We start from the raw sequence: 13,525 nt of genomic DNA, 5'->3' as shown, positions 1-13,525 counted from the left end.
ATGTGTGTCACAGTTTTGTGCCTTGTGTGTAAAGGCAATCGTATCTAATTACATATGAAATGTTGTATATGTGGGGGCAGTTGTGGATGTGGTTGTGTATGGATGAAATATGGCATAATTTGCAAACAAACAAAATTGTGTGCATGTACACAATCACTGGTCTAATCAGACATGTATTTTGTATGTGTTGATTTGTGTAACTGTGCACATATGTATGTAATTTTATATGTGTCTGTAGGTTCATAAATAACAATAGATCGTGTTGTTCAAGTATTTACTATGTTAGATACTCTAGAAAATATTTTGCATGTACATCACACTATCTCTTACATGTGTGTATATAATTTTGTGTATAGTTGTGGTTTATGGATTTAATTGTTATTTGTGTACAATTGTGGAATGTACTTTAATGTGCAATGTTGTGTATTGTGTAATTGTGTGAATGTGTGCACACTTTTGGTTTGTGGCTTTACATGTTTGTAGAATTTTCGCCTGTGTTAGCTGAATGAGCTATTGTGTTTTACTGCTCCCTGAGGTAAGCGCTAGAAAGGCTCCTGTCTCTGGGGTGCCAGCATCTCTTGGTTACTTAGATATTGAGTTAAGATGAGGGATTTTGGATGGATGGACCAAATGATGGATGGATGAATGGATGGATGGACAGATGAATGGAGATGGATGGATGAATAGATGGATGGATGGATGGATGGACAGGTGGATGAATAGCTGGATGGATGGACAGATGGATGAATGGATGGATGGATTAATAAGTGGATGGATGTATAGATCAGTGGAAGGAGGGGTGGGTGGATAAAGGAATGAATGCAAGGATGGATGGAGAGATGGACAGATGGGTGAATAGACAGATGGGTGGGTGAATGGATAGGTAGATAGATGGATGAATGGGTTAATGAGTGAATGGAGGGATGGGTAGGTGGAGGCTCAGAGAGAAGCAGGGCCCCAGTGCAGAGTCACTCAGCAAGTCAGTAGCTATGAATGAACTTGAATCCAGATCCCTTGCCTGTCCCACACTACCCTCTGGGGCTGGGAAGGCCAAAGCATCCCATGCCACCTGGCTTCTGTCTTCCAAGCGTTCACTTTCATGGCCTTCACCAGGTTTCCCCAGGAATTGAACGTGGGTAAAATCAGCGCTGAAGTGATGTGGAATCTGTTTGCCCAGGATATGAAGTATGCAATGGAGGGTGAGTCCTCCCACCCCTGTATCTCCCAGCCTGGCTACAGCAGGTAGCTGTGCCTCAGTGTCCCCTCTAAGGCTGTGAGTGCCCTGGACCCTCATACCTGAGGTCAGACATCAGTGATGGCCAGAGTGGGCACTACCAATACAGAGAGTGGCAGACCCTCCCGGCTAAGCTGCCCCCTTGCTTCCCCCACCAGAGCACGATAAGCATCGCCTATGCAAGAGTGCTGATTACATGAACCTCCACTTCAAGGTCAAATGGCTCTACAATGAGTATGTGACAGAGCTTCCTGCTTTTAAGGACCGAGTGCCTGAGTATCCTGCGTAAGTCCTGTGCCCTGAACCCAAGCCAGAACTGTAGCGCTGACAGCTAGACTGAGGTCCAGGGTGGGAAGGTTGACCTCCTCAGAGTTCCCTGGGCATCAGGGGCACAGGTGGGGTACAGACCCAGTGCTCTCCGTTCTCAGTCATTGGACTATGGACAATTAATGGTCACAAGTATCAGGAACCGTGCTGAGCGGTCCCACTTGTCTTTTCTCATTTAATCCTTTCACCAATTCTACGAGATGGGAGTGTTGTCATTCCCACTTTGTGGATCAGGAAATAGAGGATAAAATGCTGAAGGATTTGCCCAAGGTGAGGTCTAATTAGTGACGGAGCCAGGATTCGAACTCAGGATGTCTGACTCTCGGGCTTTGTTGGAGAATGGGATGATGGTCACCATTTACCAAGGACCTACTGTGTGCTGTATCAGGATTTCAGAGAATAAACCCACTTGCCCAGGGGCAGTTTATCAACCAGGATTTCCACATGTCTGGGCCTTGCTCTGACAATAGTCACATCCTTCATTTCAAGGATGAAGCAGCCAAGGCCTCATGCAGGAGGGGAGCTGGGGAGTGGCCACCCAGGCCATAGCGTGAGTTTGAGCAGAGGGTTAGGGGGACAAGAGACGGCAGGGCCCCATCCCATCTCTCCATTCCAGGTGGTTTGAGCCCTTCGTCATCCAGTGGCTGGACGAGAATGAGGAAGTGTCCCGGGATTTCTTGCATGGAGCCCTGGAGCGAGACAAGAAGGACGGGGTAAGAAGGCTGATCCACCACCAAGGTCCCAGTCTGCTCACAGTGGCCTCACTACTTCTGGGGTCCATTGGGATCCAATTTGGGGGCAAAAAATGCCCTTCGGATGAGGCCAGTCTCTGAAAGGTGCCAGCCATGTTTGTCTTGTTCACAGTGTTGACGGTCTTTTGTTCATCCAACAAACGAATGATGGTTTATCAAGCCCGACCCCTCCCCGCTGTGTACACCTCTAAGTCTTGGCTCTAAGTTCGCCTTGCACACCGTCCATCTCATTATCATCCCAGGGCATTCTGACTCTCTCTGTGGAGAGCAAGAGGGTTGGGCTCTGGGAACTGCCTGGCTCTGACCTCTCTCCTCCCTCCTGCCCTCCTTCCCAATGCAGTTCCAACAGACTTCAGAGCATGCCCTGTTCTCTTGCTCCGTGGTGGATGTCTTCTCCCAGCTCAATCAGAGCTTTGAGATCATCAAGAAACTTGAGTGTCCTGACCCCCAGATCGTGGGGCACTACATGAGACGCTTTGCCAAGGTTCGGGAGTGTGGATGGGGTCCAGGTGGGGGATGGAACAGGGTCAAAGTTGGGGTTGGAGTTGAGGTTAGGATTGAGGTCAGAGTCAGGATTGATATTGAGGTTGGGACTGAGGTCAAGGTTGGGGTGGGTGCTATCACTGGTATTAAGGTAGGGGTTGAGGTCAGTGTTGGAGTTGGTCATGCCATAGTGATTGGAATTGTGGGTGAAGTTTGAGGTTGGGATTGGAGATTGAGGTTTGGGTTGAGGATAGGGTAATATCATTGGGATTGGAGTTGAAGTTGGGAATCAGGGTTTAGGCTGAGGTTGAGTTTGAGGTTGGGATTGAGGTCAGGGTTGTGGTTAAAGCTGGAGTTGAATTTGGAGCTGGGGTCAGGCTTAGAGATGGGGTTGAGGTTGGGGTTAGTTTTAGGGTTACTATTAGGACTGAGATTCAATTGGGCATTGAGGTTGGAGTGAATGTTAGGATTTATGGAGAACATGGGTGGGTGTTGGGGCAAGTTTGAAGGTTGGAACCATTGGCCTGGGGTTGAGGTTCAGGTGGGTTGACTTTAACCTGGGGTGAAGTTGAGGATCGCAGATAGGAATTGGGATTCCATTTGGGACTGAGTTATGCTTGTGTTTGGGGCTGGGTTAATGTGATTGTTGGTTGCTCTTGAGCCCAGCTTAAAAAAGAGCTGGGTCTATGTAAAATAATCATCTTCATCTGGTGGTGTCTCCCTTTGGCCATGATGGTCATCCTGGGTGGAGAATTCACCCAGCCCAGTGGTCCATCTTAGGTGCTAGTAGGAGTTGGGGTTCATCCCTGATCTCACTAGTGGCTCTTGATGGGCCCATCCAAGCCCAGCCCCTTGTCTGACCCACCCTCTCTGTCCCCACCAGACCATCAGTAATGTGCTCCTCCAGTATGCGGACATCATCTCCAAGGACTTCGCCTCCTACTGCTCCAAGGAGAAGGAGAAAGTGGTGACCTGCGGGGATCCCTGTCCTGTTTCCCCCTAACCCCATTCCATACCCCCAAAGGTCCATCCTTCCCTGGGCCCTGATACCTGTGTCTGCATGTGTGTCCAACTGTGTGTGTCTTTGTGTCAGACTATGTGAGTCTGGGGGTATCTGGAGGTGAGGGGATGTGCCTTCATGTCATTGTCTGGTTGTTGTGAATGAAGCCTTCAGGGTGTATGCTTCGGGGTGTAAGCTCAAAATTTTGAGCTTACAAAGTCTTGAGCCCATGTAGAAGAATACTGGTATGTGACAAGAACTCCCCTTCCTGCTACTCCCAGAGGTCCAGCCCCTCTCCTGGACCCACCAGGTTTAGCCCACCCCGGGGGAGTCCTCCTTCCCCCTGTTGGTCCCCAGAGACACACACCCCCAACACTCCCAGAAATCTGATCCCAAATGCTGACTTCCATTCTCAGATGACCCTATGGGACCCCAGCTTCCTCCAGACCCAGACCCTGTAACCATCTGAGGTCCCTGGCAGTGTCGGGGAGGGGAGGCTCTGGGGAGAGGTCCTGAGCACTGACTCCCTGTTCTGTCCCCATCCCTAGCCCTGCATCCTCATGAACAACACTCAGCAGCTGCGAGTTCAGCTAGAGAAGATGTTCGAAGCCATGGGAGGAAAGGAGGTGAGGCAGGGACCCTGTGGGGTCATCATCATCCCCGTGTCCCTGCAGGCCCCAGAGCCTGTACCTGATGAATTCCACTTCAGCTACTCCATCAAACCCAAAGAAGCGGCTTAACTGTCTGGGCCTCAGTTTCCTCTCCAGCCCCTTGGTATCCCTTTCCCTGGATTGGATCCCTTTCCCTGGGTCGGATGGGAAAATGCCCCATCCATGTGGATGCCCTATAAACCTGACCTGATGTCCCTTCTCCCTCCTCAGCTGGATGCTGAGGCCAGTGACATCTTGAAGGAGCTACAGGTGAAACTCAACAACGTCTTGGATGAGCTTAGCCGGGTGTTTGCTAACAGGTGGGGGCATCTCCAGGGCTGGGAGCAGAAGGGAGGGGACAGCTCTCAGACCGCTGAGCCTGCGGCATCTGGAGACTCAGCAGATGTAGTGGCGAAGATCTCAGGCTAGGAGTTAGATGAAGTTGAGTTCAATGCAGGCTTCACTGCTTACTAGCTGTGTGGCCTTGGGTGTGTTGCTTAACCTCTCTGAATCTTAGTTTACCCATCTGTAAAGTGGAGATGATGATAACAATAGTACCTGAGTAGGACTGTGTGATGAAATAAACAACACAGATAAATATCTTAGTCTGATGTCCATTTCTGCTATTAAATCCCACCCTGGCTGTTATATGCCATGGCTCCCTGATGCTGGTGATAAAAGGTCCACAGATCAGCCTCATCCTTCCTTTCTTCCAGAGGCCAGGAGAGTCTGATCTGAGCTCCTCCTCTCTGTGTTCCCAGCTTCCAGCCACACATTGAAGATTGTGTCAAGCAGATGGGTGACATCCTTAGCCAGGTGAAAGGCACAGGCAATGTGCCAGCCAGTGCCTGCAGCAGTGTGGCCCAGGATGCCGACAATGTACTGCAACCCATCATGGACCTGCTGGACAGCAAGTGAGCCAGGCTAGGTGGACTGAGTCCACCAGGGAGGGCTCCGGGGTCGGGCCTCAGAAACCTGGGGGCTGGCCTGGAAAGAACACTCAGGGCATGTTTGCTGGGTGATGGTTGAGTGGTTTGGATGGGTGGGTGAGTGGAGGCATGAAGGGATGGAAAAATGGGTGGGTTAATGATTGGAAGGGTTAGTGGGTAAGTATTTGTATGGATGAATGGATGGTAAATGACATGAGGGATGGGTGGGCAGATGGATGTGTAGATTAAAAGATAAATGCTTAGAAACCTAGATGGAGGGTATATGGGTAAAAGGATGGTTGGATAGATGAATGGATGGATGGAGAGTTGGGTAAATATTTGGATGGATGAATAACTGTTTGGAGGATGGGTGGGAGGACGGAAGAAAGGAAAGAAGGAAGGTAGGGAAAAGTGATGGAGGAAGAATTAAAGAAGGTTACCGTAAGGATGGTTTGGTGGATGGGTGGGTCACTTGTTGGAAGGATCATGGTGGATTGCCCTCTCTCAATCCCATACCGTCAATCATGAACTCTTTGTTGTTTTCCCTCTCATTCCCTTCCTCTCTCTTCTGAGCATGGCCTCAGCCCCCTCATAGTCCCTGGTCTCCAACCTTCCTATTCCAGATCATCCCCCACTATGTTCTTTCAAACAGGAAAGTCTGACTGTGTCTCTTCTCTCTTAAACACTCTCCCCCCTGCCCTCATGCTAAGGCCCAGGCCTTCCTCCTAGACTTTGAGGCCCCTTCCAAGTCTAGCCCCTGCTCACCTGTCCAACCACCTTTCACTCTTCTCCCCATGCGTCATGCATCATAGCCCCATCAGACCCCCCAGGGGTCCCTGTACAGGCTCTGTGCCCTCTTGCGTGTCCATGGAATGCCTTCCCACCTTGCCCATGTATTGAGGGGAAGGGGCTGCTCAGGTTAGGTCCATCTGGGCACTCTCTCAGGCCTGTCCCTTGCCCCCAGCCTGACTCTCTTTGCCAAAATCTGTGAGAAGACGGTGCTGAAGCGGGTGCTGAAGGAGTTATGGAAGCTGGTCATGAACACCATGGAGAAGACCATCGTCCTGCCACCCCTCACTGACCAGACGGTGAGGCCCACAGGGGGCCAGAGGGGACACCTGGGCTTCCTCCTCTTTGGGAGCCTAGAGAGCTTGGCATCAAACGCATTGGGGGCTTAGAGGTCATCCAGGCACAAGGGCCATCTGAGGGTATAGAAGCCACCGGAGGTCAGTGGGGCCATTCAAAAATCAGAGAGGTCACACATGGGTCAAAAGTCATCAAAGAGGTCATTCAGGGGTCACTTAAAGGTCAAGTAAAGAGATGTCTAGGGAACACAGGGGTCACATGTGGGTCACGAGATTATTCAAAGGTCAGAGATCACCCAGAAAACAGAGAGGTCAGCTTGGGGATCAAGGCCATCCGTGGGTTACAGAGGTTATAGGGGCCAGTGGGTTCATCAGGGGCCTTTGGAGGTCAATCAAGAGACAAGGAGAGGAGATACCCAGATTTCAAAGATCAGAGACCAATAGAACAGAGAGCTCCAGGAGGTCAACCAGAGGTTATGGAGAGCACCCAAGTTCGTAGAGGTCAAGCAGAGGTCAGTGGTCATCCAGAGACCAAGACCGTGCCTCTGGGACTCTTCTGGGAACAGCCCAGAGATGGTGATCTGCAGGGTTGGCGGGTGGGTGGGGGGAGGGAGGGCGGGGGGTGGGCCGCCTAGAGGCAATGATGGTGGGGGAGGCTCCGGACATCCCGCTGCCTGCCCGTCTCCTCCGGGCTGCTGGGCTGGGCTGGGGCACGGGATCCGGGGTCCGTCCCTCCTTCTCCGCCCCTTCCCTGGCCTCCCTGGAGACTCATGGTGACTTATTCCCCCCTCCCCCACCGCCCTGCCCCCATCACGGCTGACAGATGATCGTAAGTAGAGGCCCCTCTGTCCGTCTGTCTGTCCATCCGCTCTGTGTCTGGACTCGGCCCACCGCGTGGCTGCACCCCCCCACCCAGCGCCCCCTCCTCACCCACTGGCCCCCCATCCACTGTCCCACCTCCCGCCTAGATGTGCCTGTGTTTGTCTGGGGCGGGGCATGGGGAGGGGCAGGGCCTGGAGGGAGGGAGGCCACGCCCACCCCCAATTATAAGTACGAAGAAGGGGCATCCCGCCTCCCAAAACCTGGGCCCAGCACCTTCACATCTGCCCACATCTTTTAGTTAGAATTCGCCCTTACTCCCATGCTCAGACACCACCAGGATATCTGGGTCCCCAAAGCTAGAAGGAAGTTCAAAGTCAATGGAGCTCCTCTGACCTCTCTTTTCAGCTCTGAACTGTTAGTAGCCACCCAAAATACAGGTCCTCACCACCCCGGTCTGTATAGCTGATCAGTGCAGACCCCACCACCAACCCTGCTCACCTCACTTCCACCACACATACTAACACACAAGAATCCCAGACACACACCCAGGCACCCAGGTGGGGGACGATGTTGTGACTCCTTGGTGTCAGGCAGACTTGGCATCAAATCTCAGCCCAGCCATTCTCTCTGTGACCTTGGGAAGTCACTTCACCTCCCAACCTCCATTTCCTTGTCTGGAAAAAGAGGTTAATTGTAGCAGCTCTCTGAGTGTTGTTGTGAGAACCAAATAGGATGATGCATTAAAGTGCTCAACTCAGTGACAGACTGAGGCAATGCTCACTAAATTAGAGCTAATATTATTGGTGGTGGTGGTAGTATGTAGACACATAGGAGGGCAGAGATCAGTTAAAACCACTTTAGAGTCCTCTTTTGTAGGCAAGACAAGGCTGTTACAAGGTTTCACCTTGTCAAAAGTTTGCTAGTGCTCATCTCACTTCTTGTGGCTGCAGTGTGGGTCTTTGGCTGTAACTACGTGGTGGCAGCGTACCCAACTACAGACGATGCATTTGTGGGTAGAGAGCTAAGGGAATTCACATTTATTGAGGATTTTCTGTATTCCAGACCTCATAGCTGTTGTTTCAGCTCACCTTCATGACAACCCTTTGTGAGATGGATGTTATTATTCCCATTTTACAGATGAGGAAAGCTGAGGCTCAGAGAGTCACTTGCTCAAAGCCACATAGTAAATATATGCCAGAGTCAGGATTCAAATTCAGGTCTGTCTGAATATAGAGCCTATTTGCTTTCCTGTTGACTCAAGAACCAAGAGCCTCATATATACAGTAAATGTAAATGGATTTTTTATTTTGGCAGCAACTTCTCTCTCTCTGGCTCTTTCTCTTTCCTGTCTCTCTGACTCTCTTGCCCTTTTTAAGAGTCAGTCATTAAGGCACACACACAATCCCCCCGGCAACCCTGTTACCAGCCCTCTGTGCAGTGCAGATGCCCTTTACTTCCTGTCCCCATGAGTATGTGTTATCACTCTGGATTCCCATCCCACACAGCTTGCTAGGTTGATCACCTTGTGACATTGTCTCTGCAGGGCAACCTCTTGAGAAAACATGGCAAGGGATTAGAAAAGGTAATGAGGTCCTCGTCTGCACTGAGGTCCCAAGCTCTGGTGTCTGGGTGTGTGTGTGTATGTGTGCGTCCATTTGCATGGGCAGAAAGGCGAGCTGGGGGTCATGGGTAGGAGGACGGTGTCCTAACGAAAAACCAGAAGTCAGAGACAAAGTGATTCCCCAGGGACATGGCTTAGAGTGTGTGTGCGTGTTTGTGCGCAAACAGCTCCTGCCCTCTCACGACAATACCCAAAGGGCTTATCCCAGGCCTGGGCTCAGCTGAAATTCTGTGGCTTCAAGAAGGGCCCAGACACTGGACAACTGCCCTGGACTGAGACATGTTTTGTTTTGTTTATTCTAATGGGTGTTTGTTACAAGGAGATAGGAGCGGTGGCAACATGTGAACAGTTGCCCTTGCTGTGCAGTCATACAGGAGCTATCATGCCTGTGTGCACACAAGTGGGGTCTCCACTTCATGAACATGGGTTGTAGGGCTTCCCAACTCACTCATCCAGCCCTTTGGGGAACACATGCAATATGTCAGGCACCATATACATGTATATACGTCCCTGGGGGGGTGGAGAGTGCGTGGGTTTATGTGTGTAATTGTGCACATGCGTGCAAGTGTTTAGTAGTACACGTGTGTATTTTAGCTTGTGAATTCTGCACGTGTGTGTCTTCGTATGTTGATCTGGGGGTTTGTGTGTGCATAAACTTTCTGCACACCCATGGATGTGCCTGGGTGTGTGTCTGTGTTAAGTGAACTGGTGATACCTGTTAGTACGCTTCTTTTAGAGTCAGGCCTGCTGGGGTAAGGTCTTGGGAGTTGGGGGAGGAGAGACTCTGAGCCTTCTCTTCTTTCCCCTCCCCGAGGCACCCCATCTTGGGGCAGGCTGACTGTGGGATTGGACACCTGTCCCCAGGTGATGGGCTGATTCTAGCCTCCTGACAGTCCAGAGTCTGGCCCCAGGTCCCCACCAGAGGACAAGGGAAGGTGCCTAGCTGGGGAGGGGGTCCAGCATTAGACCCAGAACCTGGGAGGGAGCTCGTGGGCTGTGCTTTGAGGGGGCAGGGAAATCCCACTGTGTATCCTCTCAGCAGCCACCCGAACTCTGACCTTCGCCTGATTCTCTCCACAGGGCAGGGTGAAACTGCCAAGCCACTCAGATGTAAGACCAGCCTCTCCCTGTCTGTCTGGCTCCCACCCCAACCCCTACCTACCCACCACCCCACCCCGTACCTTCTTCCACCTCTGTGATCCGTGCCATCCGGGGGTGTACTGTGACCCTGTCTGTTGGTCTCTTCTTCCTTTGTCTGTCTGGCTTGCTCGTGAGGGGTGGTGCGGGGAGGGTGGCAGGTGGGGAGGAGGGTGCTGCAGGGGAAAGCAAGGTCCAGGCTGGGCTCCCGAGTAACTGTGCCTGTGATAGCCTTGGGCAATCACAGACAAGGAATAAGAAGAGTAGAGACAGCCAGGATGCTAATAATAATACCGGTAGTGGCAGGGTGACCAGATTCCACTGGCCAGCTTGGAAAAGCATCAACGTGATTCCAAACATCCCAGCTGTAAATGGCCCTCCTGCCTGTCTAGCCCTGCCTAGGACCCCCAGACCACCCCAGGACCCAGTAATTCAGGACTCATAACTTCACTGATACTCAGCTCCCCCCACAGCTGTTATCCCCTAAGCTAGTGTAGGTGCCCCTATTAGCCAGGGGAGGAAACTGAGGCTCAGAAAGGGCCAAGGACATGCCTCAGGTCACTCAACATAGTGATGGAGGAGGCAGGACATGTAGCTTCCAGGCCACGACCCCATCTCCCCTAACACTGCCCGTGACCTCGAAACCAAGTGATAAGAACCGTGAACACTGAACAAAGACACGACTAGTCCCAGCTAAGCTGGAATATGATTTCCCCCATCAAGATGGGAAAACTGGGGGTCAGAGAGGTTAAATGACTTGCCCAGGGCCACATAGCAGAGCTGGGATTTGAACCCATGCCCACCCGGTTCATCGGAGCCATAACCAGGATGTCATATTGCTGATGTCTGTTTTGGGGAGGAGTGGGGGCGGGGTACTGAGGTGTGTGTTAAGGGGGAGGTTTCTTCTTTAAAAGGTCAGATTAACAGGCCCCCCAGATTACTGGGGAAATTCTTCTACAGAGGGAATGGGCCCATGGTGGGTGGTGGTTTTCACTACACAGAGCCCATCCCATAGTTTTCTCAAGGCTCCATGACTTGGGGCTGGCAAGCCCCACCCATACCTGCAAACACCATCACAGCCTGCTCTCTGTTTTCTTCTCTGTCCCACAAACCTGGGGTCATGGTGGAGATGGCAGGATGGGTAGCACCCCACGGGACTGAGATTTCTGGAGACAAGGTCACCATCTCCTTCTCAGCCCTTCCTGGGGGGCTCCAGACCTCTGTCCCCAGGACACAACCATTGCCCTGCCCAGAGCCTTTGGACAAGAACCAAGATGGCGTCCAGGGCTGGGGTGTCAGTGGCGGCTTGGACACTGGGCAGAAGGACCCCCCCACCCTCACCCGGGTTATGTCTTTTGTTACCTACAGGGAACCCAGATGATCTTCAATGCAGCCAAGGAGCTGGGTCAGCTATCTAAACTCAAGGTGAGGCCAGGGGTGGGGGCAGGAGATTGGGGTGGGAGGCTTCTTAGTGAAGAGGTCCCAGAATAGTGGCATGCTCTGCAGGCTCAAAGGACAGAGACCCTACTCAGACTGGCTTAATCACAATGTATTTGCTCAGTGTATTGAAAAGAGGTACAAGGTTCAGCTTCAGATACAGCTTGATCAAGAATACAAACAATTTATTTGACAAATATTTATTGAGCACCTGCTGTGTGCCAGCCACATGCTAGGCACTGGGAACACAATGATGAAAAGACAGACCCACTGTCCAACTCTTCAGAGTTTAGCAAGAATGAGACCCATAGGCAGATCCCCAAGGCAGAATTTGCTCTGCCCACCTGGACACTCTCTCCATCCATCCAGGACCACATGGTACGAGAAGAAGCCAAGAGCTTGACCCCGAAGCAGTGTGCAGTTGTTGAGCTGGCCCTGGACACTATCAAGGTGAGAGGCCACACCCCTGCCCATCCCAGATGGGACAGGCAGAGGGTGTGGCTGGTGTGGACATGGACCTAGGCTCAAACCCACCTTAATTCATTCCATTTATAAACACTTCCTGATGACCCTTCTATGTCAGCTCCAGGCTGGCTGATGGCAGGGACTTGAGGAGCCCCAGGCTGGATGTCAGCTGGATGTAGACATCCCCAGCCCTGTGGGGTAAGGACAGGGTAGAAGAAAAGATGGGAGAGCCCAGGGAGGGGGCAGTAAGGGCTTTCTGGATTAGAAGGCATGTGGGAGGTGGTGGGGTTTGAGGAATGCATAGAAATTCACAAGGCAAAGCAACAGCATTCTAGGCAGGGAACCAGTCCATGCAAGAACATGGAGACATGAAAGGGGCCGTGGTCTCCATGAAATAAAAAGCGTGAAAACTACTCTGAAGGAAATGTTTTGTTGAAATGGAGAATTACAGCACAACAGGGTTGGCAACACATTAAGTTGGGGTGGTTAAGGAAAACTGCTTGAAACCTTAATCGAAGAAAGATAGGGAGCCAGCCATGGCAAAATAGGGAGTGGGGGTGGGGCTCGGAGGGCCTTCCTGCCAGTGAGCATAGTAAGTGCAAAGGCCCTGAGGCAGGTATGTTCTAGGGAAGACTTTTGGAAAGAAGGCTGGGAGGGGTGCAGGGCATGGGTGTTATTCTGAGAGTGCTGGGAGCCCACAGGCATGTTTGGGGCAGGGGTGGAGGTGAGGGAATAGCAGGACCTGGGTGTTCTGAAGATCTGCCCTGTCATGGCGTATCACAGCAGAGGGCAGCGGAGTGGGGGAGGGGGAGTTGGGGCTGCCCAGCCCGATGCGCGGGTAGGGGGTCCCACCAGCCTTACCTCTCTCCACCCTGTTCCCCACAGCAATACTTCCATGCGGGTGGCGTGGGCCTCAAGAAAACCTTCCTGGAGAAGAGTCCAGACCTGCAGTCCCTGCGCTATGCCCTGTCCCTCTACACGCAGGCCACCGACCTGCTCATCAAGACATTCGTGCAGACGCAGTCGGCCCAGGGTAAGGAGCCACTGGTTAACGCGATGACAATCCCCGCCCGCAGGGGCAGCCGAGCCCCTTTGACTCACCTCCTCTGTGATGTCATGGGTCCGGGCCGAATTAACAGCTCCGGGGCGCACCTGAGCTCCATGGTGTCACCAGGCCAATGAGCGATCTACAGCTCCTAGGGGCGGAACCTATGACGTCATTGGGCCAGGAGGGGATGACCTCTCCTGGGAAAATCCATGACGTCATGGGGTCAGGATGTGATTGAAAGTTGTGGGGCGGGATCTCTGACGGCCAGGAAGAGAGTGATTGACAGCTCTTAGGGGCGGGACCTCGACGCCCTGGTTCCAGGGAGTGGTTGACATCTCTGGGGGAGGGACCTGTGACGGTGTTGACTAAGGAGTGATTGACAGCTCTGGCAGGGGCGGGACCTCTGACGTCATGCGGCCAAGGAATGATTGGCAGCTCCCGGGGAGGGACCTCTGGGGGAATGGTTGAAAGTACCCCAGGGAGGGACCTCTGTACAGTCAGGGGCTAAAGAATGACAGCCCCAGAGATGGGAGGG

At 52.3% G+C, this 13,525-nt stretch overlaps 1 protein-coding gene across 1 annotated transcript in view; it reads left to right on the top strand.

The window, feature by feature from the left end:
* Positions 1 to 13,525, top strand: part of UNC13A (unc-13 homolog A) — a gene marked incomplete at both ends in the record, with an annotated part of 57,954 nt that overhangs the window by 37,848 nt on the left and 6,581 nt on the right. The window contains 14 exons of the mRNA XM_081232644.1: positions 1,114 to 1,199; positions 1,393 to 1,519; positions 2,178 to 2,274; positions 2,654 to 2,797; positions 3,680 to 3,763; positions 4,345 to 4,422; positions 4,678 to 4,766; positions 5,208 to 5,360; positions 6,340 to 6,463; positions 8,826 to 8,864; positions 9,984 to 10,013; positions 11,409 to 11,465; positions 11,847 to 11,927; positions 12,828 to 12,975. Of these exons, the coding sequence (XP_081088770.1) occupies positions 1,114 to 1,199; positions 1,393 to 1,519; positions 2,178 to 2,274; positions 2,654 to 2,797; positions 3,680 to 3,763; positions 4,345 to 4,422; positions 4,678 to 4,766; positions 5,208 to 5,360; positions 6,340 to 6,463; positions 8,826 to 8,864; positions 9,984 to 10,013; positions 11,409 to 11,465; positions 11,847 to 11,927; positions 12,828 to 12,975 (1,337 nt within the window). The remainder of the gene's footprint in view (positions 1 to 1,113; positions 1,200 to 1,392; positions 1,520 to 2,177; positions 2,275 to 2,653; positions 2,798 to 3,679; positions 3,764 to 4,344; positions 4,423 to 4,677; positions 4,767 to 5,207; positions 5,361 to 6,339; positions 6,464 to 8,825; positions 8,865 to 9,983; positions 10,014 to 11,408; positions 11,466 to 11,846; positions 11,928 to 12,827; positions 12,976 to 13,525) is intronic.

This window comes from Mesoplodon bidens, assembly GCF_964165515.1.
Source record: "Mesoplodon bidens genome assembly, chromosome: 4".
Lineage (NCBI taxonomy): Eukaryota > Metazoa > Chordata > Mammalia > Artiodactyla > Ziphiidae > Mesoplodon > Mesoplodon bidens.
The sequence above is the reverse complement of the archived record's forward strand: the minus strand, read 5'-3'. Positions and strand labels throughout refer to the sequence as shown.